General features: G+C 41.3%; 1 protein-coding gene across 1 annotated transcript; it reads left to right on the top strand.

Moving 5' to 3' along the window:
* Positions 1 to 1,384: 1,384 nt before the first annotated feature.
* On the top strand, positions 1,385 to 4,148 carry MAP10 (microtubule associated protein 10). Its single transcript, XM_069851002.1, has one exon. The coding sequence runs from the start codon at positions 1,390 to 1,392 to the stop codon at positions 3,799 to 3,801; it is 2,412 nt and encodes an 803-aa protein (XP_069707103.1). The 5' UTR covers positions 1,385 to 1,389; the 3' UTR covers positions 3,802 to 4,148.
* Positions 4,149 to 22,722: the final 18,574 nt, after the last annotated feature.

Genomic DNA, 22,722 nt, shown 5'->3' on the forward strand with positions numbered 1-22,722 from the left:
TCTGCTGCACCTTGCCCAGCCCATCGCTGCAGCCTCCTGCCAGGGCTGGCCGTGATTCCTGTGCACAGAGGAGTCCTCTGAGCACTGCTCATCTCCCTTCTTGTGGAAGCAGGAAGCACCGCCACCCCTCATGATACCGAAAATGTTAGCAAATAAAAACCCCCTGAGACTTGTTTTGGAGTTTTAGAAAGCAAGCATCCTTTACCAGGGCCGGGCAACACGAGGGAGCAATTGTCATCAACCATGTGCAGCTGGACAAGAGCTGGGACAGGATGGATTTGCCACTTACACACATACGGATAAATTTTCCCAGAAATCATATGCATATTCTAAGACATTCTAAGGTCTGATTTTAATGTTATGAAACTTTGCAGCAGTCAAAACTCTTGCTAGTTTGGAGCCAGCTCCAGCTCTCTGCTTGACCTTGGATGTGAGATTAGTAAGAATTCCAAACGGAGGTGATTATCGAAGAACAGACATCTGTTTAGCACAAATCGTTCCTCACGCAGTATATTATCATTTTCAAAGAAAGGAGAGTGTCTGAAAAACACTGTTTTAAGGAAAACGTGTTATCAGAGGAAGAAATCATGCTAACAGAGAAAGAAAATCTGGTATCAGAGGGACATTCTGTCTAACTTTCAAACCACAACTGCTTAGACAAAACTTTACTGCACTTTAGCTTAAATCAAACACATTCCACTTTGAAACTGGTGAGACCGCACCTCAAATACTGTGTTCAGTTCTGGGCCCCTCACCACAAGAAGGATGTTGAGGCTCTGGAACGAGTCCAGAGAAGAGCAACAAAACTGGTGAAGGGGCTGGAGAATAAGTTTAATGGGGAGTGGCTGAGAGAGCTGGGGTTGTTTAGCCTGGAGAAGAGGAGGCTGAGGGGAGACCTCATTGCTCTCTACAACTACCTGAAAGGAGGTTGTAGAGAGGAGGGTGCTGGCCTCTTCTCCCAAGTGACAGGGGACAGGACAAGAGGGAATGGCCTCAAGCTCCGCCAGGGGAGGTTCAGGCTGGACATTAGGAAAAAATACTTCACGGAAAGGGTCATTGGGCACTGGAACAGGCTGCCCAGGGAGGTGGTTGAGTCACCTTCCCAGGAGGTGTTCAAAGGACAGGTGGATGAGGCGCTGAGGGACATGGTTTAGTGGTTGATAGGAATGGTTGGACTGGATGATCCAGTAGGTCCCTTCCAACCTAGTGATCCTGTCATTCTGTTAAACATTCCACATATGGCATCACCGGGAGCCCCGGGGGGGGGGCTGGTACCGCCCACCCCCCGCCCACCGGCGCGGACTACAACTCCCAGCGTGCCCTGCGCGGCGCTGCTCTCGCGAGAGCCCTCGGGCGCGAGCCCCTGACGCGCTAGCGCGGCCCGCCAGGATGGCGGCGCGGCCTGAGGAGGGGCTGTTCGCGCTGGAGGTGGTAGTGGAGGCGGTGCGGGTGTCGGCGGCGCCGGACCCCGCGCTGCTCCCGGCCGTGGCGGTGCGCCTCCTGGATTTCCCCACCCTGCTGCTGCGCCCCGCCGCCGCGCCGCCCCTTCGGCCGGGGCAGCCGTTCCGCTTCGGCCGCGGCAAGCGCTGCCTGTTCCGGTGGCGCCGGAGCTCGCTGTGCGCCGCGCTTCGCCGGCGGCCGCTCCGCGCCCTGCTGCTGGCGCTGCCCGCCGGCCCCGACCCGGCCCGGGCCCGCCTCCTCGGCAGCTGCGGCGTCTCGCTGGCCCCCGCCGCCGCCGAGCTGCTGCGGGGGCCCGGGCCGCCCGGCTCCTGCGGCCGCCGCGGGCGCTTCGCGCTGCGGGACCCCGCGGGCCGCCCCGTCGGGGATCTGCTCCTGGGGTATCGCCTCAGCAGCCTGCGGCCCGGCGAGCAGCCGGCCTCACTCGGCCCCCGGGGGCTCACGCCGCCTCCAGCCTCCCCCGAACCGGAGGAGGTGGCCGACGAGCCGGAGGAGGAGGTGGAGGGCAACATCTTTTGCCCTCCCGTGCTCTATTACAGCCGAGAACCAGCCGAGCCTCGTCTGCAGTCAGCAGCAACAGTTGGCACGAGATGGGAGCGTGTTGAGGCTGGGAGACCCCAGGAGCCAGACAAGGGCCAGATCCCCCCACGTCCCAGTGCTGGGCCCTCTTTGCTGCACCCCAGCAGCTCTCAACAGCTCCACAACGCGCTGGGGCAGCTGCCGCTGCTCAGTGCCTTGCTGGCAGAGCTATCTGTGCTCGCCCGTAGTGTTGCGCCAGCTGCTGTCCACCCCCATCAGGCCTGGCTCTACCAGGCCCTAGGGACTGGGGGTATGGCCTCACAGCCCCCCTGCCCCAGCTGCTCCTTTGTTATCAACCCTGCAGAGATACCTGCGGGGCCAGGTGGGAGCAGTGGAGCTGCCAGCCCTCAGTTCAAGCAAGACCAGCAAGAGACCACCTCACTAGGATCTTCTTGGGCTGGGAAAGGACCGAAGAAAGCTGTGCCCCAGGGAGAGACAGGCTCTGAAAGGCACTGCACAACTAAGGAAAACAGACCTCCCCGGAGGAAATTGTTTTATGGGCTAACAAATACGCTGAGGCTACGACTGCAGCAGAACAACCCTGATAAGCTGATAATCCATGAAAGGAGAGAGCAGTGCAGAAAAAAGCAAATGGATATGCTGAAGCAGAGAAGCCCTTTATCCAAAAATACACCACTCAGAAATGCTGGAGAACAGGATGTGGTTTCTTGTAGGCATTGTAGCAAGGGAGATACTTCAAAGCAGAATAATCAGTTTGATAAAAATGTTCAGACTTCATTACAAAATAGTGTTCTCACCAAGTACAATTCTATGACAGGAGATGTGTCCCCTAACCTGCAGAAACAGGCTGTTGAAAGCCTGTTGAAGAACGATGGCATTGTAAGCAAAGAAGGCCTCTGCAAAGTAACTACAGCCCCTTTAGTGGATGAACCTGTATTAAAATCTACAAGCAAGGAAAATTATGTGAAAGCCCAACTCCCGGCAGCTTTCTCAAGAGACGCTAATGCAAAGGGAAATAATGAAGAAGTGAGAGACTTAATCCATCATAAAACCACAGAGCTTGATGATGTGTCTGTTTCAAATAATCATAAACCAAGCCCCAGCAGAAGTGTTGAAAACAACTCTGAATTCATATACTCGGATGACTTTGCTAGTCCTGAGAACACAAATTATTCAGAAGATTTCACCAGTTCTGAGTGTGCGGGCAGGGACTTGGAAGCTCTTGACAGCAGTCCTGAGCCTCCATGGCCCGAAAGCCCAAAGCAGTGTTGCTCAGATGCAGAGTTGGAATCCAGCAGGTCCAGAATTTCAAAGACTAGTCAAAGAGCTGAAAGTACTTCAGATCTTCTGCCAGTTCATTCAGTTTCATCTCCAGTCCGGTCTTCAAAGAGAAACCATGACTTAAAAAACAGCAAGCAAAGCAGTGTTGAATCTGTTGATTCTCTTAATGATGCCTCCATTCAGCTGAGGTCATTAGATGAGGAGCAGGAAGCCCAACAGATCAGTAAGGAAGAGAACAGAGGTGATCAGCATGTTAAACGAGTGTCTACACTGAGAAGCAAACAAGCTAACTCTGACACTGATGTGAATATAGGAAAGGGACAGACCTCTGCAGGAAAAAGCCAGTCAGTAACTCAAGTGAGCTCTTGCTTGTCATCTAACATATCTGATATTGAATTTAGCATGTCGGAAGACAATATGCCAGACAAAGAGGATGATTTTCTGGGAAAACTATATTTTCCTAGTCAATACAAAGACATTAGTGAACTTGTAATAAACAAACTTCCAGGATACACAATGTAATTACAAGTTTTCACTGTCTGCATTGAGATATTTGAACTTTATAAGGCCTGTTGAATTTAGCTGCAATATTTAAGACTTTATCATGCATATTTAATACATTGGTGAATTTATTTAAGAGGTTTTTAAAATAAACTACTATTTGAATCTCTAACAAATGGCTCCTAAGTGGTGCCTACTGCATAATTTCCATAAACGTAATCCAAACAGCACAAGAAACGTTAGCTCGCTGTCAAAAGCAGAAATGAAGACACAAGCAGCAAACGTAGTCTCTACCCACAAAACCTGCCCAGGGTAGAAGTAGTTGCATACTAGAGAAACAGCCAAGTGCAAAGCAGCATTCCTATCTGAACATTAAGCTTTATCCCTCATGAAAATTAGTTCCATGCTTCATTTAAGTACAAATAGTTACTTAAAACATGCAGTCGCGGCTAGTAACAGCACAGACTTTTATCAGATAATGTGTACAATGATGTATTTGTTGCACTGTTCCTTCACTAAATACAGTGACCAGCACTAGATGGGAACTTTCAGAGCTTATTAGGTTGAAGTTACTTATTTAAGTCAGATTTTCACAATTTATTATAAAATAGTTTAAGATCTATTGGTGACAGTAGAGCTATATAATCTGGGAGAGCTTTGAGAGGTGGATGAAAGTTGACCTTGAAGACTAAGTGTGGGCAAAGAATAGGGAAGAGTGCAGTAAATTTTCAGTCCTTCACAACTCCCTGATTGCATTCTCTAGCACTGGGGAAAGGTGGGGGCATCAGCACCCACAGTCCAGAAGCTCAGGACAAGAAAGCATATTTCATCATAATTTAAGGATTTGAGAAAATGAAGAATTTGCCATGCACCTTCTTCTGTTCCATTTTTTGGACTGCTACCTGCCACATCCCCTTTTCTGTTATGATGGTTGAACCACCATCTGAAATTTGGTTTTGATTTCTGGTTTGTTGTTAGAACTTGCAGTTTGATCATGGCACTTACCGTGTTCTCTTTTGTTAAACTGCGAGATCTTCTTTGACTTGAGTCTGAAAAGAGCTCAAAATTCTTGCCTTAGTTTTTAGATCTCTCTTGTCCCCCCTTTCTGCTTTCTTTGAGTAGTCCATCTCCTTTGCCAGCTTTACATTCCTAACCATCCAGTTAGGACATTTATCCTCAGGGTTAAATGACAGACTTACCAACTCACCTCTTCCTTATAATTTACAACCTGACTTCTTTCCCCAGCTTTTTAATTTTTCCACATACTTACTGCAAGAGCCTGTGTTTACACTTCAACATCTTGGAAGGACTTCTTTTATTCCTATCCTACTATGTGTTTATTTTGTAGGAATGACAGTACCTCTCCTATTTAAAGTACTAAAATCTGTGAGGATTTTTCAAGTATCTGGTGTTAACTTCGGAGAACACCAGAACCAATATACTTAGTCTAAAGGTAAGCAGATGAAAATAACTCATGTATCAAAGGAATCTCTGGCCAGGGTAATTCTTAAATTTTCCTTGTTTCATCAGCTCCAATACCAAACAATGTTTTTTTTTATTTCTAATGCTATGGACTTCTTCGATACTCACAGGTTCAGGCTATTATTCATAAATGGCAGTAATTCTGATTTTATTGATGGAACTTGCAGTTCTTATTGGCAAAACTGTTATTAAAATACAGTGCTGCCCAACCATTTTTCCTGTGCAACTATTTAAATGAGTTGCTAACACTAAGAGTTCACAATTTAAAGATCATTACCTAAGAAAAGTTTATTTAAAAAATAAAGTGTATTTTCAACCCTATGTGGGCTGAAACTCAAGGGCAAATTCCCAGTCCTTTTTTTATCCCCTATCCGATCTTCACTTTCCTATTTTCAGAAGCAAATATGGTAGGAACAATATTTCGTTTGTTTAAAAAATGAAACTAATCTCTTTTCAGCTAATTTTATTTAGAATAACATTTATAATTTTTCTGTGTAATAGTATTTATGATTTTATCAGGAGAATGATGAAAATGACAGAAAACGCATCCTAGGAAGACAATAGGAGACATTGCACAAAAGCAGAGTGTCAGCCTCATGCTTACGTGCTTTAGTTTGCCTTTGTCTTTTCAAATACAGAATCAGGGTAGTTATTATTGCACGGAGAGGTTAACAGATAGTTTCTCCCCTGGGGGGTAATAGTCTTTTCAGATATCTGTGTTGTGAGCATAAATGAAATTTTATTTAATATTCAAACAGCAACTCTCAGACAACAAAAATATGAAATTTATGTCACTGATTTATCATTGAAAACACACAAACCAATATATTGGCAAGAAGTACTGGCTAATGACAAGGAGATTCTAAATGTCAACACAACAGAGGAAACCAGATATTTACTATCAGTGTAAATTATGAAAAAAAGGCATCAAATTCCCCTTTGTACAAATCCTATAATAGCCTACACTCAACTACATTATACTAGCTAGCCAATTTTGTCATTATGGCTTACGTCCTTTACCCAAGCAATCAAATTGTTAACGTCAGAGGTTTAATAAGAGATTTCTCTACTTTAGTGGAAGTATTACACCAATTTTTCATAAAGACGTAATTTTTAAATTGTAAGAGCTAAATTGCATGAGTTGTGTTTGTGGTGGAGACATGGCAGTATGCCGGAAAAAGCAAATAATAGTACCATATCCCTTGCAGTTCCTGCACAGCCTTCCGAAAAGTAGCATAGATAGATAGTTCAGATTATGTGCCTGTTTCTCAGTTAATCCATAGCATATCAGGAAGTAGAACCATAGTGGTACTGCTGGGGTCTTCAAGAGAAGTAGCAGGGGAAGTGTCAGTACTCTCTGTGGTAGCTCTGTACTACTATTCTGAATTAGTCCCAAGAAAGGCAATAGATCGGAAAACTGCTTTACTAGAAAACCACTGAAGTAAAACTGTTCCCTAAGGACTGCTTCACAGACTAAAAAAAAGAGCACATATATAGCGTATAGATGAAAAATCAACTCCTGTCCCACTATACATGAAAACCTTGATTTGAAAAGTCAGCATTTTTAGGGAGAATTTCTATTTTTTCCAAATGCATTCAATCCATGGTTCCTTGTTAGAGTTCCTGACAACATTATTAATTAGTATTCATTACAGAGGGCCCTTATCCACTGTGAGACTGATGTAAAACCAGAATAGTTTCTTGCAGTCCCCCAGCCATCTGCTTGTCAGAGCTTTCAGTTGTCACTGAAGGTTAAGCAACCCCCATAAACTGGTGCTCTCTGTTACAGATTTGTTACATGCTTGATAGAGCCAATAGCTAGCCACAACACAGTGTCACAAAACCAAAATTTCTATTAAAAGCTTCCTGTTTCCTAATTTCCCATAGGCCTCAGAGATTTCAGATATAAGCATATTTTGACTGAATTTGCAGTAAACTGCAGTTACTTCAAGTTTTGCATTGTTTTTAGTTACACTTTAATCTTCACTACAGTGAAATTAAAATGTGAGAAGTAATTACCTAAATTTATTGTAGAGCCTCACTAAACAAAACCTTCTAGCTTCTTATTTTTGACTTGTTACTTTTGCTACTGATCTTTGCTTTAAATCTGTACAATATTCTAGAAATAAGGTGGGTGGGTTTTCAAAACCATAGTTTTATAGCTTAAGATAAGGGTGGTTAAATCAGTTCAAATAAAATTTAACTTAATATTTCACCACAAATCCCAAAACAAGAAATAAATTCTTAGATACATGAATTCTTCTCAGAATTTATGGCCCTAAAACAAGTTTTCTATGACTGTCTTTTAAACATTTATTTCAGTATACTATCTATTAAAATAAAGCTAGGTAGACAATACTATATAACTGATGGTGTGATGGGAAAAGCAGGATATCAAATACTGACAATTTGAATCACTTTATTTCTTATAAGTAAAGTTTTCCTGCTGGAAGATAATGGCTAGGAAGATTTCAAAGAAGTCCCCACCAGACACGTTTGTTCCACTTCATTTTTTCTTCCTCACCTCTCGTCACTCTCATTAGATAACATAGTTTCTTTTTGTTTGCGATTTCTCTGATTAGAGTTCCTACAACCTATTTTACAATTTGTAATCCTGTCATCATTTTGGAAGCCCTTTTCCTCAGTTTTCTGAAATTACTTCCAGCCTTGCTAACTGTGCAATTGAATTTTTTTGGCAGTTACTCATCCTTACTACTTTCATTTTTCCTAAGTCCCGGTATTTTTTGATGCCTGCTATTGTAACAATTCTATTTCTCTTCATGTAAGTGCTGCTCAGAGTTAAATGCTAGTCATTATTTAGAAATCTTTGGGACTCCACTTTCCTTTTCTCACCATTTGTCACCAGCATCTAGTTTACTGCTTGCTCAGCTTTGGTTTTCTAGAAAGAAGTCAAATAATTGAATCTTACATTCACATCCTTAAAAGGTTAAGTTCACTTCTACATGCAGGATCTTCACCAATTCCTGTGACATGCGTATTCAGAGCTACAGAATGACCATCCAGGACTGAACATTTGCCTGTGGTTATCAAACATAAGCTTTCGCTACCTCTCCCAAACGCTACATTTAATCACAGAATGGTTGGGGTTGGAAGGGACCTCTGGAGATCTTCTAGTCCAAACCTCGGCTAAAGCAGACTCACCTAGAGCAGGCTGCACAGGAACACACCCGGAGAGGTTTTGAATATCTCTGGGGAAACGTTCAATAGCAGAAAGAAAATCTTTTTCTAAAGTTTTGATTTCCAAACTAACCTTTCTTCTAAGATGACTGAGGCCATTTCTGTGAGAACAGATGCTGGCTTTAATTTAACATTCATTTAGAGCTAACGGCAATCACATCTGCTATAGCTAATGTCTGCTACCAGCTAGCTGCTTGCATTTTCCATCCTCCCTTTTAGTCAGTGTACTGTTTGGTTTTAATCTCAGTTTTGTTCAGATTCTTCTATCATTTTAAATTCCTTGCATGTATGCAGTTCTGTTATGTAGAAGTCACCCAGATGAGCTGCAGCTTCACTGCCTTTTTTGTGTTTGGCAAAGACAGTCACCTGTATTCAACCATTTTTGGTTTGTTCTGGCTTTTATACTTGTCTGAATTTTATATGACAATTGTAATGTAAACTTCCCCTGACTTTACAGAGTTGCTTGTATTTTCCCAGGAGGTGAGTCAATGTTCTCTATTGGTTTCTAGAGGATGAATTTGAATGTCTTATTCTAGAGAAAACAGTATTAATCTTCAGTTCTGCAGAGACCTCTGCAAGTGATTCACTTACCAATTGTTTAAAATAATATGGCTCTGTAGAGGAAATGTGTAAATAACATCTGAAATACACATTACACCTAACTAAATTAACATTTCAAGGTTGATTCAGGTACAGTTAATAAAAATTTAAAAAAAAACGTAAAGTGTTAAGTAAAAAACCTTCAGATTATATGTATTTATTCTAATCATAAACTTTTTTCAAACATTTTGGGTGGTAGTCTAGTCATTTCCTTCATATATTCCAGTATCTGAGCTAATTCAGGTAAGAATTTGGTTCTCCACATCCCCAACTAACAGAAGGCACCAGGTTTTCAAAGAGAAGCAGAGGTATTTATTTACATGGTCAAATCCCCTGAAATTCCATGGGAATTAGTCACCTCAAAAAAAAAGTCATAGAATGGGAACCTGTGCAGAGGGCTCTAGCTGTATTATCTCTTGGAATGCAAAAATGTTTTTGAAAGAAGATAAGTCATACTTCAATAAATATTTTCAGAGCCATTTGGGAGGTTTAGTGATATGATTGAAACAAACCTCTTGGTGTCAAGGAAATTCCAGCTCCGTTCCTCTTGTCTTTAACTGTCACCAGATTTAGTATTTTTCCTGTCCCTAAGAGTATGTAACCTTTGACTAAGAGTATGTGTACTAAGAGTATGTAACCTTTGGCTCTCCCCTAAATTTCAGTGCCACCGCACAGTCCTTCCTGTTATTCCTCACAGTATTTCCAGAAGCTTATTTCAGGGACTGCCTGTCCTGCCCCTTCCAAATCACTGCTGTTCCCTTCTCCTTGATGCCTTGACTATTCCAGCTTCTCCTCATCACATATTTCATGCCATTTCTAGAACTCAGCTCACCCATACTGATCATCTGAAAAAAATCTCCAAACACTTCTTTGATATCAAACTGAAGCTCTGCCTGTTGAGTGCCTGAGGCTCTGAATGGTTTATCCTCTCCTGCTTCCATGCACCTTAGTTTCCTATTTTGTTCCCATTTCTATGCAGCTACCTTTTTCCATTCTCAAAAAAAAAAAGTCTGGAAATTGCTGTATGTCTGTGTTTCTTTCCTTCATCTCAGTCCTGCTCTTTCGGCAGTTGCATTGCTTAGAGTTCTTGTCCGCAGGAACATGCTAAATATAGAGAATAAGACAGAAGCCACCAGATCATGGTCTGACCTTCTCTGCATTGCAGCCCTTAACATTTCATCTGCTTACTCCTGACTGCTGGTGTCAATACTGGGATATGACTGTACTAGTGATAATGCTGATCAAAATTTAATGGCATATGTGGTGAAGGAAACTTCAGGAAACGTGGTCAAACCTTGCTAACCTAGAACACAGTACAAGGGAAGCTCTGATACCATGGGATGCAGTTTTAATTTTCTTATCCATAACTCTAAGATTAAGCAACAGAATTATTCCGTGTAATAAAATCTGGTTTTCTGATTCATACCCATAATTCATAGTCATTGCTGTACTCTTCTAAAACACAATTAACAGCCTTTTGGTTGTTGCAGGTCTCTCGTCTCCTACTGTTCCTGTAATCCTACTTTACAGCCCGCTGACCACTGAGCAGTCTTATCTGTAAAATGGATTAGATGCATAGGGTGTCTTCAAAACAAGTATCTAACCAGTTGTTCAGGGTCCTTCAACAGAAAGGCAAGAACCTGAAAGCACGGTACTTCAGTAAATTTTCTACATACCCATTTTTAATAACAAAATATTGGAGCAGTTTCACCGTTACCTTTTATCAACAAGAAATTTAGTTCATTTTCAATGAAACCAGCAGATTCACTGACCCACTGCTTCCTTGGTATTCATTACTGTTACAACACCACTTTTTAATTGCATCCATTTCCAAATTTTTAGCTGTTTATTAAATTCTGTCAAGTCACGCGCATGCTGTGGGAATTTAGTTTGGGTTCATACAGTCAAAGTCAAGGGCTGCATTGAGGAAAGCATCGAGGCTGCATCAAGGAAAGCACTAGTATCAATAGAGCCCTAACTGAAATTTGCTTTCTGTTTTTCTGAAAGCTTATGACAGTACAAGAGTCAGCCAGAGAAACTTTCCTTGCCTGGTAGTGGCATTGAATATGTCCAGAACAATGAATCATGGGCAAACTTAGAGAAGTTTGGTGTCAAGTTGGGAGTCTAAGTTGCAGATGTTCCTCTGCAACTTTATTTGCTTCTTCTGAACTCTTAAAATGGAACTGAAATTTTGTTTCCTCAGCTTTTACAAGATTTCTAACAAACCAAAGGGAAGGCAAAAAATAATTTTCTGTGAAGTATCCCTGTCTTCTTAAACACGCACCAGGTCTGAGCACAGGAAAGCTATTCAAGGAATGTTTACAGAAACATTTGAGAAATATTTCTAAGCTCTTTCCCATTCCACTTAACATCCCAAATAATTTGAGAACAGCTTCCTTCACTGTACTTAACACTTCTGCTTCTGATCTCAATAGGAAGAATTGTGAAGATAGGCATTTTGTTTTGGTTTGAGAATAGCAGTTGTGTAGATCCCAGCGGTCCTGCTTTGACTGGAGCCATCTTACAAAGGCCTGCCAACAGTTCTGCAACTGGAGTAAATACCAAAGTTATGGATCAGATGTACAACATAAAGCAGAATAAAGCTGTAGTGATGCAATACTAACAACAGGAGTTTGCTCCCTGTGCTCCAGGTCAAAGAAAATATGTCTCTCTGAGACAGCTCCACAGGTCTTGCATTTTTGACCCGAAGACATGAAAATGAAGTCAGACAAGAACAGGAAGGAGCGAGGAAGTTTTAGGGACAAGTCCTTCTTGGAAGGACCCTGGTTTTATCTGCTTATCCCCTGGCTGACTTCAGCACCTCAGCTGCTCTCTCCATTACCTTCCTGGCTGCACAAGGAGGAGATTGTCTTTCAAGACACTGGATTAAAATTACTTGTATATCAGAAATGACATCTTGGCTTTGACTCTTAAAATGAGTAATAACCTATCTCTGCACAAAACCACCAAAACTTGCTGATCTTTTTCTTTTCACTCTAGGAGTTGTTCTGACAAAGAGTTAAAAATAAGCAGTACACAGAAAAACACATACACCACCAAACACCCATTGCCACCCCAATTAAAGACAGCAGAGTAAAGAAGAAACAACAGAAGAAGTAAAGTGGAAAGCTCTGCCACTTGAAGATTAAAGCCAGCAATGGTGACAGGGATTACTTGTTCTGTCTGTTTCGTTCTCTTCCTGACAGCTGTTGGGCAACATCAAAAAGACTTCTAGGCACATCTGGAGGGCAAGTGCAAAAATGCCTCTTGATGCAAATGAATTGCTCAAATGCATCAGCTAGGAAAACTCCTGTCCCCAGTCCTGCAAGTGGTCAGGAAGTCCTTCAGGCACCATATCATCTATTATTACACTCTATTTTCCAAAAGCTGTTTCTGTGATTGACCTCGGTTCCTACGTCTAAGTAGGCAGCTGGTTCTGTCATTCAGTCTCACACTTGTTACTCCTGAAGAGACCTTAATTATTATGTTCATTTCTGCATGAAAGCTCCCTCTCACCATCTACTCAGAGCAGGCCAGATTCCTGCTCTTAAAAGAATACTCTGCAGCAGCTTTCCCCGCTACTGCTTGATTATCCTACATGCAGTCACAGAACCAGCTACAAGGAGAACACCAAGCTACTGCTTCTTCATGTGCATGGCTGAAAGAGAAAAAGCCTCCAAGGACACAGGCAGGCAGGGAAGCAAGGTCCAAGCCATGTCTGCAGCTTCAATGGCTTCCCCATTCATTCTCCTTTTCTGTCACGAAGAAGTCTGCTCTATTACAAGGAGCAAGCCCATGACACACACATTTTCTATGCACAACATGGTGAGTGCATTTCCTGGCCCAAAAGGACCTAACAAGAGTTTGAGAAGTAAAGTGTCTTTATGCACATCTTCATAGTATGCATCCTTTCTTGCCTTTCATAAACCTGCTGTGGTAGGCAGATTTTCTCCATTTGTTTTCATGTTAACACCTCCCACTCTAACCTCTCAATCTGGGTATCCCATCCTGCATCCTGCATTTGCCTCAGGGTGTTAACAAAGTTGCCCATACCAATATGATGAGATATAGTGTGGTTTGAATTATCTACCTGATTGGATCACAGCTATTACAGTCTCAAAAATTCTGATTATTTAATAAGACAGCACTAGTTTGTTGTGGTTTAAAAGCTGTTAGTGTCTTATAGATTCTCTAGAAAACAAAACAACTACAAAAAATCCCAACTTTAAGAATTCCCTATGGAAGTGTATTACTTTACACTGTTTAATAAATACTGAAACAATTCTTTTTACTTTATTTAACGAATAAGATATGTATATTAAAAATTTGCAAAGTAGCAATTGACCCAGTAACATTAGCACAAACAACGTCTGCTGCAATCCAGCACAAAATATGTGGACATAACAATTAGAAACCATCTGGTGACCTGGAACTTGCTGGTACAGGAATGAAATTTCAATTAAGGTTTATTATCAGGCAGTCTAAGTGACAGCTCCCACTTGAAAACCCAGAGCCAGTAAACTGTCCAAATAAAGAGAAGGATGTCACCCAGTTAATGGGTTGGATCACACTGCTTAATTATATACTTTGTACATAATGTGTTCCCTTCCCATGTTCTTGGGCACAAATTGCTTATGCAGTTGGATTTTTAGGAAGAATTGGCCATATGGCAGATAAATTTGGAACTGCACTGCAGTTTACTGAGAACAGGGCAATACAATAGATAAATTAATCGTATCCCAGGTTTGACAAGACAGGATTGCATCTTTTGCAAGATAAAAAGAAAAGCCCAACTGGAAAATGTTATTCTAACTATAAGGCTATGCCAGCTAGCACTGCAAATAGGTTTGGGCTTTCCTGGAGCTGTGAAACAAAAATCAGCAGTGGGAGAAAACTTCTACTCCAACTCTCATCTTACTATCTGACAGCCATTCAGGTGGTGGTCTTCAGGATCCCAGAAGAAAAGTTTCAGCTCATCATCAGGTTTCAAACGAAAGAGATTATTAACAGGGTAGCAAGGGCAGACTCACAGTCTTTTAGCTGTAAAATATGCTCCCATACTAGATGAAAAAGCCCTTGATTTCCTGTCCTCTCTCAGCCATTGATAACCATTATTGCTATAATTGTTTTATTTAATATTTACAGTATAATACTATGGGTTTGTCAAAAAAATATCAGTCACCTCATCCAAAAATGCTTCATCTTTTCTACATTACAGATGAATTATAGTTCTAGTTCCATTAAAGCAGCTGACTCTGCAGCTACTGACCCATGAAAATTATTACGGATCTCAATTTTGTAGTCAAGGAAGCAATTTGTGCTACAGTTACAGCACCTGGAGAAGTTCTGTTCTGCTTCAACCAATCTCCATTTATATAAACCAGAATCAAAATTTACAAATATGAAAATTAAATCCAGATGGTGACCCACTGCATTTTGAGTTCATTCAAGAACTATTCCACAGACCCACACTGCCAAAGAGAATTTCTCCAGTGCACATTCACAAATATGCTGTTCCACTTGGCTTTGCAATGTTAACCACTAACCTCAGAGTATACATCAGCTTAAGAAGGACAGTAGAGTATTTCTATACATTCATTTTAAAGTTTCAGCAATTTTCCTATTATAGCAAACGTGATTGTGCAGACAGAGATCACTGCCATTGTCCACAAAACACAGATTAAGCTTCATTGCACAAGTATAACATTGTTTATTGTTTATAGTTATGCTTTTTGGGCACTTTGTACTCAGTAATGCATTTTTCACTCATAAAATCAATTCACACAGGCCCCACGTTTGGTACAGCAGCAAGCTTTCTGCAAACAGAAACTATTCTCACTGTTAAATTCTATCATTAATTGATTCTACTCCCAAAATCAAGCAGCCATCAGTAGCTGTTCTCAGAGTAAGCTCTGCTTGGAAACTAAATGGCCAAAGTGCTCCCAAGGGCAGCAATTAGTATTTGAGCCAGTGGAATCATTTAGGGAGACTCTTGTAAATTTAATGAATTCCCCAGTAGTCAATCCATCGTAGTCACTAATAAGCCAGCGATACTGCTACTGATAATGTTGCCAATATATTATAAGCCCTCATTTATTGCTTTAAATTATAATTCAATGAATTCTGCATGTGAAATCTTCTCAGACGGTGATTCTTTGGGATAATGCAATCATATCTGGGCCATTTGGGAGCATAACAAGACTGAACTTGGAACACGAGGCAGGACGTCACTGGGAAGGCAAGACATTTCTCACCCAAGCTTCTGTTCTTTATCTCTTGCCTCCCTAATACTTGTGCCTCTAAACTAGAACATAGTTAGATCTACACCTTCTAGGCTGCATTTTATGGATTAGAGAAAAGCACAGAGGAGAGGTCTGAGTGAAAACTCAGGCTTCCTATGTATTCAGTCAGCTTTTAGACATGAATATGGAAGTCCTGAATTCAGCAGTGACATACAGAACTACAGACGATAGCATTTGAAGGTCTCAAGACTTCATCTAACCCATCCTCTTGCCCTTAGGGAGAAAAAACAACTTGAAACTACCTCATTCCTGACAGATTTTTGCCTAGCTCACTTTTAAAAACCCCAGTGAGAGAGATTATGCATCTTCCTGAGGCAATATGTTCCAGTGCTTAATTATCCTGAATGTCAGAAGTTTTTCCCAGTGCCAAACCTTGGTGTCCCCAATATAATTTAAGTCCATTATTTCCCATCTTATATACTACCAACAAAGAGAATAAAGTATTCCTTTCCTCTTTTAAGTTAGCTTTCTGTGTACTTAAGGTTTACCTTTCCTCTTCATTTTTCTCTGGACTAAGCAGCCACAGCTCTTTCAGCCTTCCCTCACAAGGCTATGGGTCATTCTTGTTGCTTTCCAATTACAGCCATATACATCTTATATGCAATACAGTGCCCTGAGCTATACACAGTCACTCCAGTGGAAGTTTCCCTAGGACATAGTAGATAAGAAGGACTACCTCACAAACCTTTCAGTCTCTCCCTGTTTAATATTATCTCCAAGTATAATACACGTCCTTCCTCATTCATCAGTTAGCTGTTAATGAAAATATTGAGTATGCCCAGAGTCATAACAGACCCTTACAATGCCTCACCACTTTTTATTTCCACTTTGATAGTGACTCATGGAGAGCTATGCAATGAGAACACAAAACTGGCCACATGAGAAATTTCACATCCAGAGCATGTTCTTCAGGTTATCTGCAGGAACGTCAGAATATCCTAATGTCAGGACTCGTGTCATCAATTGATTCTCCCCTATCCACACAGCCTGTTACATGGTCATAGCAAAATATAGATTTGTTTGATATAATTTGTTTTTGATAAGTTCATACTGGCTATTACTCATTTCCTTTGAAACACTTACAGGATGTTTATGTGATTCTTTGTTACAGCATTTTTCCTCTTGGATTTCAAAAGGAAAACAGTCAGGCAATGTGCAGGTAATCAGTAGTAATAACTGTGTGTCCAGAAGAAACAAATAATGAGTAAGGGAACACAACATAGCTCAGTAGCTTATGTCTATAAGCAACCAAAACTCTAGTAGATCAAAGTGCAGTTGAATAGCAAAATAATAGTTAAAAAAAAGGCCTTAAAGTGAGGCTAAAGAAATCCTTTATGTTCCTTACTCATCTTTACTTACTGTTAAGGCAGACCCACCAGACACATAGAATCTTAATTATGATAGCATTAAACCATAGCAGTATGATAAGACTCATTCAACTCCCTGACCTACCTTGCCTTAACAGCGTGACTTAACTGTTATAAAACTACATTAGCAAGACAAGAAGTTCAAGATTCTCTAAAGAGAAGTAAGTATTTACATGAGTCATAATAGAAATTGTATTTCCAGTAGGTGGAAATCGCATTTCTTTGTAGTCTGGAAATGAGTTACAGGACAGATTTCTCACCATTGGTGCTTAGGAAAAAAGTCCCTTTCAGATGGAATCAGGATTATCTTCATCTGTGAAGCATCAGGCATTGGCTCTTGCTGGCAACAGGAGAACCCAAATCGGAAAGAAATCCAAATGCTTATGGGGATGTAGTACCAGGGGTACATCAAAAATAATAAACTAACCATGCTGTATAACAGCCTGCACAGCTGGGCTTTAGTTGCATCCAGCAGCCCTGTCCCATGTGTTCAGGCTTGGTTTAGGGGACAGCATGGACTAAGGGTAGTTCCCAGGAAACAGACAAGATAAGATCAATCCTGTATAAAGGAAAAAGAATGTGATTATATTGAAATGGTCTCAACTCTACCACTTGGTGATGGGCTGGAAGATAGATCTTGGCCTGTTGTGTTTCCTATTATACATGTAGCTTTGGAGACCAGGCTGGAAACCGAAAAGGTTTCACAGACTCAGAAACACAGATGGGTAGGGTTGGAAGGGGCATCTGGAGATCATCTAGTCCAACATCCCTTCTAAACCAGGTTCACTTAGAGCACGGTGTTTCCCAGAGTTGTGTAAAGAACCCTACTGAGAATCTGTGACAAGCTCAGAGCATGCCTCTATCCAGCCCCTCGGTGCCATCTCAACGTTGCAATTTTGGCTTAACCTGGAAGCAGTTTACTCTCTGGCTCACCGTATCAAGAGGCCAGTATCTCATGGTTCATATGCCTCCACACCCCGCTATCTCCAATCTTTACCTCCTTCCTCAGATCTGAGACCTCCAAAACTTCTCTTCACTCAACCCAGGAGAACCAATTTACTTAATCATTGCTTTAAACCTCCCTCCACTACTTCCTCCTACTTATGTAACCCTTCATTACTTTTCACATTCCTACCAATATTTAAGCATTGTCTTTTTAAATTTGTACAAGTTCTTTCTGAGTCTTCAGAGATGGACTCAGATTATCATTCCCCCAAATGAAAAGCTGCAGCATCTTTTCCCCCCTTCATTTTCCATACTGTTTAGATTCAAGCCTGCACCGAGTCACACACTTTATGCAAAAGACAGAATCTATGCAAAAATGTCAAGTTTTCTATTCATTCATTTTAACCATTCAGTCAGCACTTTCATCCCTAGAAAATCTTTTTTAAAGAAAACATATTTTCAGTTTACTGTTATCTGACAAACCACTGTGTAGTGAGCCCCAGAGTGAATACAGCTGAGTGACAGACAACTTGATCAAAGGCAGAAGTTAAGCTTTATATCTCAGCAAACACTGGTGGAATCTATAAAATGTAAAAGAAGGTTCTTCGGAGTGCAAGGAAAGAGTATTTCAAGAATTATTTTTTTAAAATAATCCCAGATTTAAACAATAATATTGTTAAGAAAAGAATATGGCTTCTTACAGATGGACCAACATTTGCAAGAGATAGATCAGTAAATGAAGAGCGAAACATAACTGGAGAATAGCTTTAAAAGTTATGAACATTAAAACCAGCAGCTGAATTTGCAAAGCCACAACAGAGCTACAATGTGCCTTCCTTCATTGCTTATGTATGACTCCAGGTTTAGTGTGCTTAATAAATCATTCTGATCCTTGTTTCCATACTGGATTTATAAAAAATATCTATCAAACAGCTAGTTCTTGAACTTCTGTATTGAGAATTAATTTTGCTTTAACCAACCAAAATATATCCTTTAAATACACACTTAAGCATGTATCTATCAGAGTAGAAACTGCTATTTTTAATTGTAAATTTGCCCCACAACCATATTAGTTCATTCTTATTTCACAAGCACCACTCATTAATGTACTTTGCATTTTCAGATTCAGTTTGATTTCACTGTTCATAGATAATCCTTAGATGTGATGTACGAGTTTAATATTTTTTTTTTAACACTTTCCCTATAGAAAGCTATTCCACAGCCACAGGGGTAGCACAGAATATGTTTGTCTGTTATGCTCTTTTTTGCATAGTCCATGATAAGAAATTAAGTTTTGACTGTAAACTTGGTTTCTTTTTCAGAGAGATGAAGTACAAAGAACCACATCTGAAGTGGATTTGTTTGGGTGGTTTGGGATTTCAGTAACAATTGCTTTTGGATGGATATGGAGCTTTTAATACAGTTCCTGTTACATTATTAAAGCTTGAATCTATTATCAAAAAGTAAATTCGTAACTTGTAAACAAAAGACAAAAAAATTATTTACTAAGTCAGATTTACCAGGAGCTTGGACTGGGAGCTTCTTGTCAACAGTAAGAGCTTTACCATATGTGTTGTGCCCTCCCTTAGGCAAAAGGGATGAGTTCCATGCTTTTACAGTGTGGAGATATATGCATTTGATGTAAGTTTTTATGCTAGAACCTATCAAATTTTAGAATGGGGGCAGTTTTGAATTCCAGGAGTAAATCCTTACTTAGTGCAAGCAAGGAGTGAGGGAGGTACAGATCTCAATATTAAACACTGCCAAGAACATGGATAATCTGTCATTTTACTAAATACATCTAATACGTATATTTTTTTGAGTTAGCTATTCTTAGATTAATTTTCTTTGGATGCACTACATATAAAGGTATTAGGTCTCAGAACATAAAAGTTCAAGAGTAAGAAGCTGTAAATTATGGAACAGATCTCCCTTCAACAGAGGACAAACAGGAGAATTTATCACAGACCCAGAGCACAATAAAGCCCTGTCTTTCAAAGATAAGCTGGAAAGACCTTTCCATTTGGGAACTAACCACTTAGTTAAATAATGAGATGACAGGCTTTAAAAGCTGTTTTATCTAGGACTTTACAGAGTGATTGTACTGGGTATAACTAAAGGTCCTGTAAAAGGTATAAGAAAAGGGCACGTGTACAGTAGCCCTCCCTCACTATAGTCCCAGCCTTTGTTGGATGCATTGTCCCAGCGATGCATCCTTGACAACATGCTGATGATCCCTGCAGTGCTAAAGTAATCATTTCATCCAGCTGCGTCCCAGACACCCTTGCTCCATCCTTTTATCCTGTGGGAAAGCACGCATGGGCCTCTCTCAGATCCTTCTGACTTCTATTATTTTCCAAGGGCCTGTGGTGGAAACATAGCCCTTCTTCCAAAGGAGAAATGGAAAAAGCAAAAGATGATTCACCACGCAGACCTTTGTTCTAATTTTAGAAAAGAAATCAGATCAGGCTAACTAGATTTGTAACACTGGAGATACTTTCAGGCTGATCTGATGGTCAAGATACCCCAGATGAACTAAGAAGGATTATAAATTTAAGTTAGGTTGTTTTAAATAATAGTTACTGTTCTCAGCAATCTACACATACTGTTAGTCAGACTTTATTTTCAGTGCCACAGTGGTCTTTGGTGCTAGAGATCACCATATGGATGAATGCTGGATGAACAGAGATACGTTGGAAGCCTGTAAGTATCATCCCTTTCTGCAGTCTTGGGTGATCAAGAATGACAGCCTGTCCATCTCTGGGGTGCCAAAAGCATTGGGCATAGAATTAGTGTTGTTTTTCGAAAAGACTGATTCTTTGCCTAGGTTTGTACATTGACATTGTCAATGACACAAGACAAAAAGGACAGTTGCTTCTCCACAAGCTCCACTGAACATGCTCTCTTGAAAGCAAGAGGGGCTCATTTATTTGGATAAGCTAAGTAAATGAATCATAGAATCATAGAATAACCAGGTTGGAAGAGACCCACCAGATCATCGAGTCCAACCGTTCCCATCAAACACTAAACCATACCCCTCAGCACCTCATCCACCTGTGCCTTAAACACCTCCAGGGAAGGTGACTCAACCACCTCCCTGGGCAGCCTGTTCCAGTGCCCAATGACCCTTTCTGTAAAGAATTTTTTCCTAACGTCTAGCCTAAACCTCCCCTGGTGGAGCTTGAGGCCATTCCCTCTTGTCCTGTCCCCTGTCACTTGGAAGAAGAGGCCAGCACCCTCCTCTCCACAACCTCCTTTAGGTAGTTGTAGAGAGCAATGAAGTCTCCCCTCAGCCTCCTCTTCTCCAGGCTAAACAACCCCAGCTCTCTCAGCCGCTCCTCATAAGGCCTGTTCTCCAGCCCCTTCACCAGCTTTGTTGCTCTTCTCTGGACTCGTTCCAGAGCCTAAACATCCTTCTTATGAAGATCCAGAGTTACTGACAGCATGCTGGAAGAGCTCTGGTTTTAGAATGGCTGCTGGTTACAGGAAGGCTCAGTGATCAGGCATCTCTTTTCCAAGGTTCCCACAGTGCCCCAACCTACTGTGAAGTTGTAGAAGGCTGTGAAACATTGCAAGACTAACTGAAGGGGAAAAACAGATCCCTGGGCCTTTAAAAAAGTCTTCACTTTTCTCTACCATTTAGCACTGGTTCTACAAATAGGCAGAATATATAGTTTTACCAGGCTCTTTCAGCCCCCTGAGAGTCCTTCGGGCATAAAAAGGAAGACATATATTTTTCCCTCAGATACCTCAGAGTTCAGAAACAATACAGATTGTTAATCAGTGTCAAGTTTTGAGCTTCTTTCTTTTCACAATAGATTTTCAAATAATGAATATTCATTAATTGACCTAGAAAATCTGACTTTTTGCATGCTTTCTTACTCATGGCAACAAAATTAAATACTGCATTTTAATCTGGATATTCTCCACCTGCAAATACCCATCCTTCTTTAAAAATGCCAAGGGTAACAACAGTAGTAATACAAAAGTAGTCCCCAAAATAATTCAGACCCTTGTGTAACCTGCAATAAATCAAGGCAGAAGGGTTATTCTAGGAAAGGAATTAAACCATGAGGGACTAAGAACACAGTGATGGGATAAACTTCCCTTGGGCAAATATCCCACATGGTTACTGAGTCACAATTTATTCATAAATTATATCTGGAAAACCACAAAGCTTCACAGAGAATGTAGTCATCCAGGTAATCAGGGCAGACAGAAAAAAGACATTTCAATAACTTCTTTCAAACCCAACCCAGCAAAGTTGCAGTGAGAGATCAGCTCCAGTCTAACCCCCTCAAGTCTCCTCCAGTTCCCTCAGTACTTGGAAATAGCCTAAGACTTACAGAAATATCCACTAACCCTGCACTCCAGAGGCCCATCGCCTAAAGAAAAGATGAGGAGGAGCTTTTTGCTAGGGATTGCTGTGATAGGATGAGGGAAAATGGTTTTAAGATGAAAGATGGTAGATTTAGATTAGGTATTAGTAAGAAATTTTTTACTGTGAGGGTAGTGCGGCACTGAACAGGTAGTTCAGAGAAGTCGTGGAAGCCGTTCATGACTGGAGGTGTTCAAGGCCAGGCTGGATGAGGCATTGAGCAATCTGATCCAGTGGGAGGTGTCCCATGTCCCTGCCCATGGCAGGGGACTTGGAACTGGATGATCTTTAAGGTCTCTTCTAACCCAAACCATTCTACGATTGAAGCAGTGACTTCTTCCCTGGGCTTTGAATGTCACCACAGGGACAAGCCAGGACTTGGGCCCAGCTCAACAGGGCCATAGAGACCTGGAGACCAGCACTGCTGCAATATCACTACAGCAGAGACTGATGGCCCCAAGGGCTGAAATGAAGACCTCGGTCATGGGCAGTGTGGTCCCAGGTAAAGCTTATCAGGGCCATTAAGGCGTGGGGGTATATCCAGGGCCATAACACGCTTCCAGATACCCTTATCCAGAGCAACATACATCTCAGGGCTGTATGCCCATGCATACAGCTCTCCATGGCATGAGATGCCTTCAGTCTCTTGGAGGGGAGCAGCTGCAGATTC

The sequence above is a fragment of the Phaenicophaeus curvirostris genome, chromosome 2 (assembly GCF_032191515.1).
Source record: "Phaenicophaeus curvirostris isolate KB17595 chromosome 2, BPBGC_Pcur_1.0, whole genome shotgun sequence".
Lineage (NCBI taxonomy): Eukaryota > Metazoa > Chordata > Aves > Cuculiformes > Cuculidae > Phaenicophaeus > Phaenicophaeus curvirostris.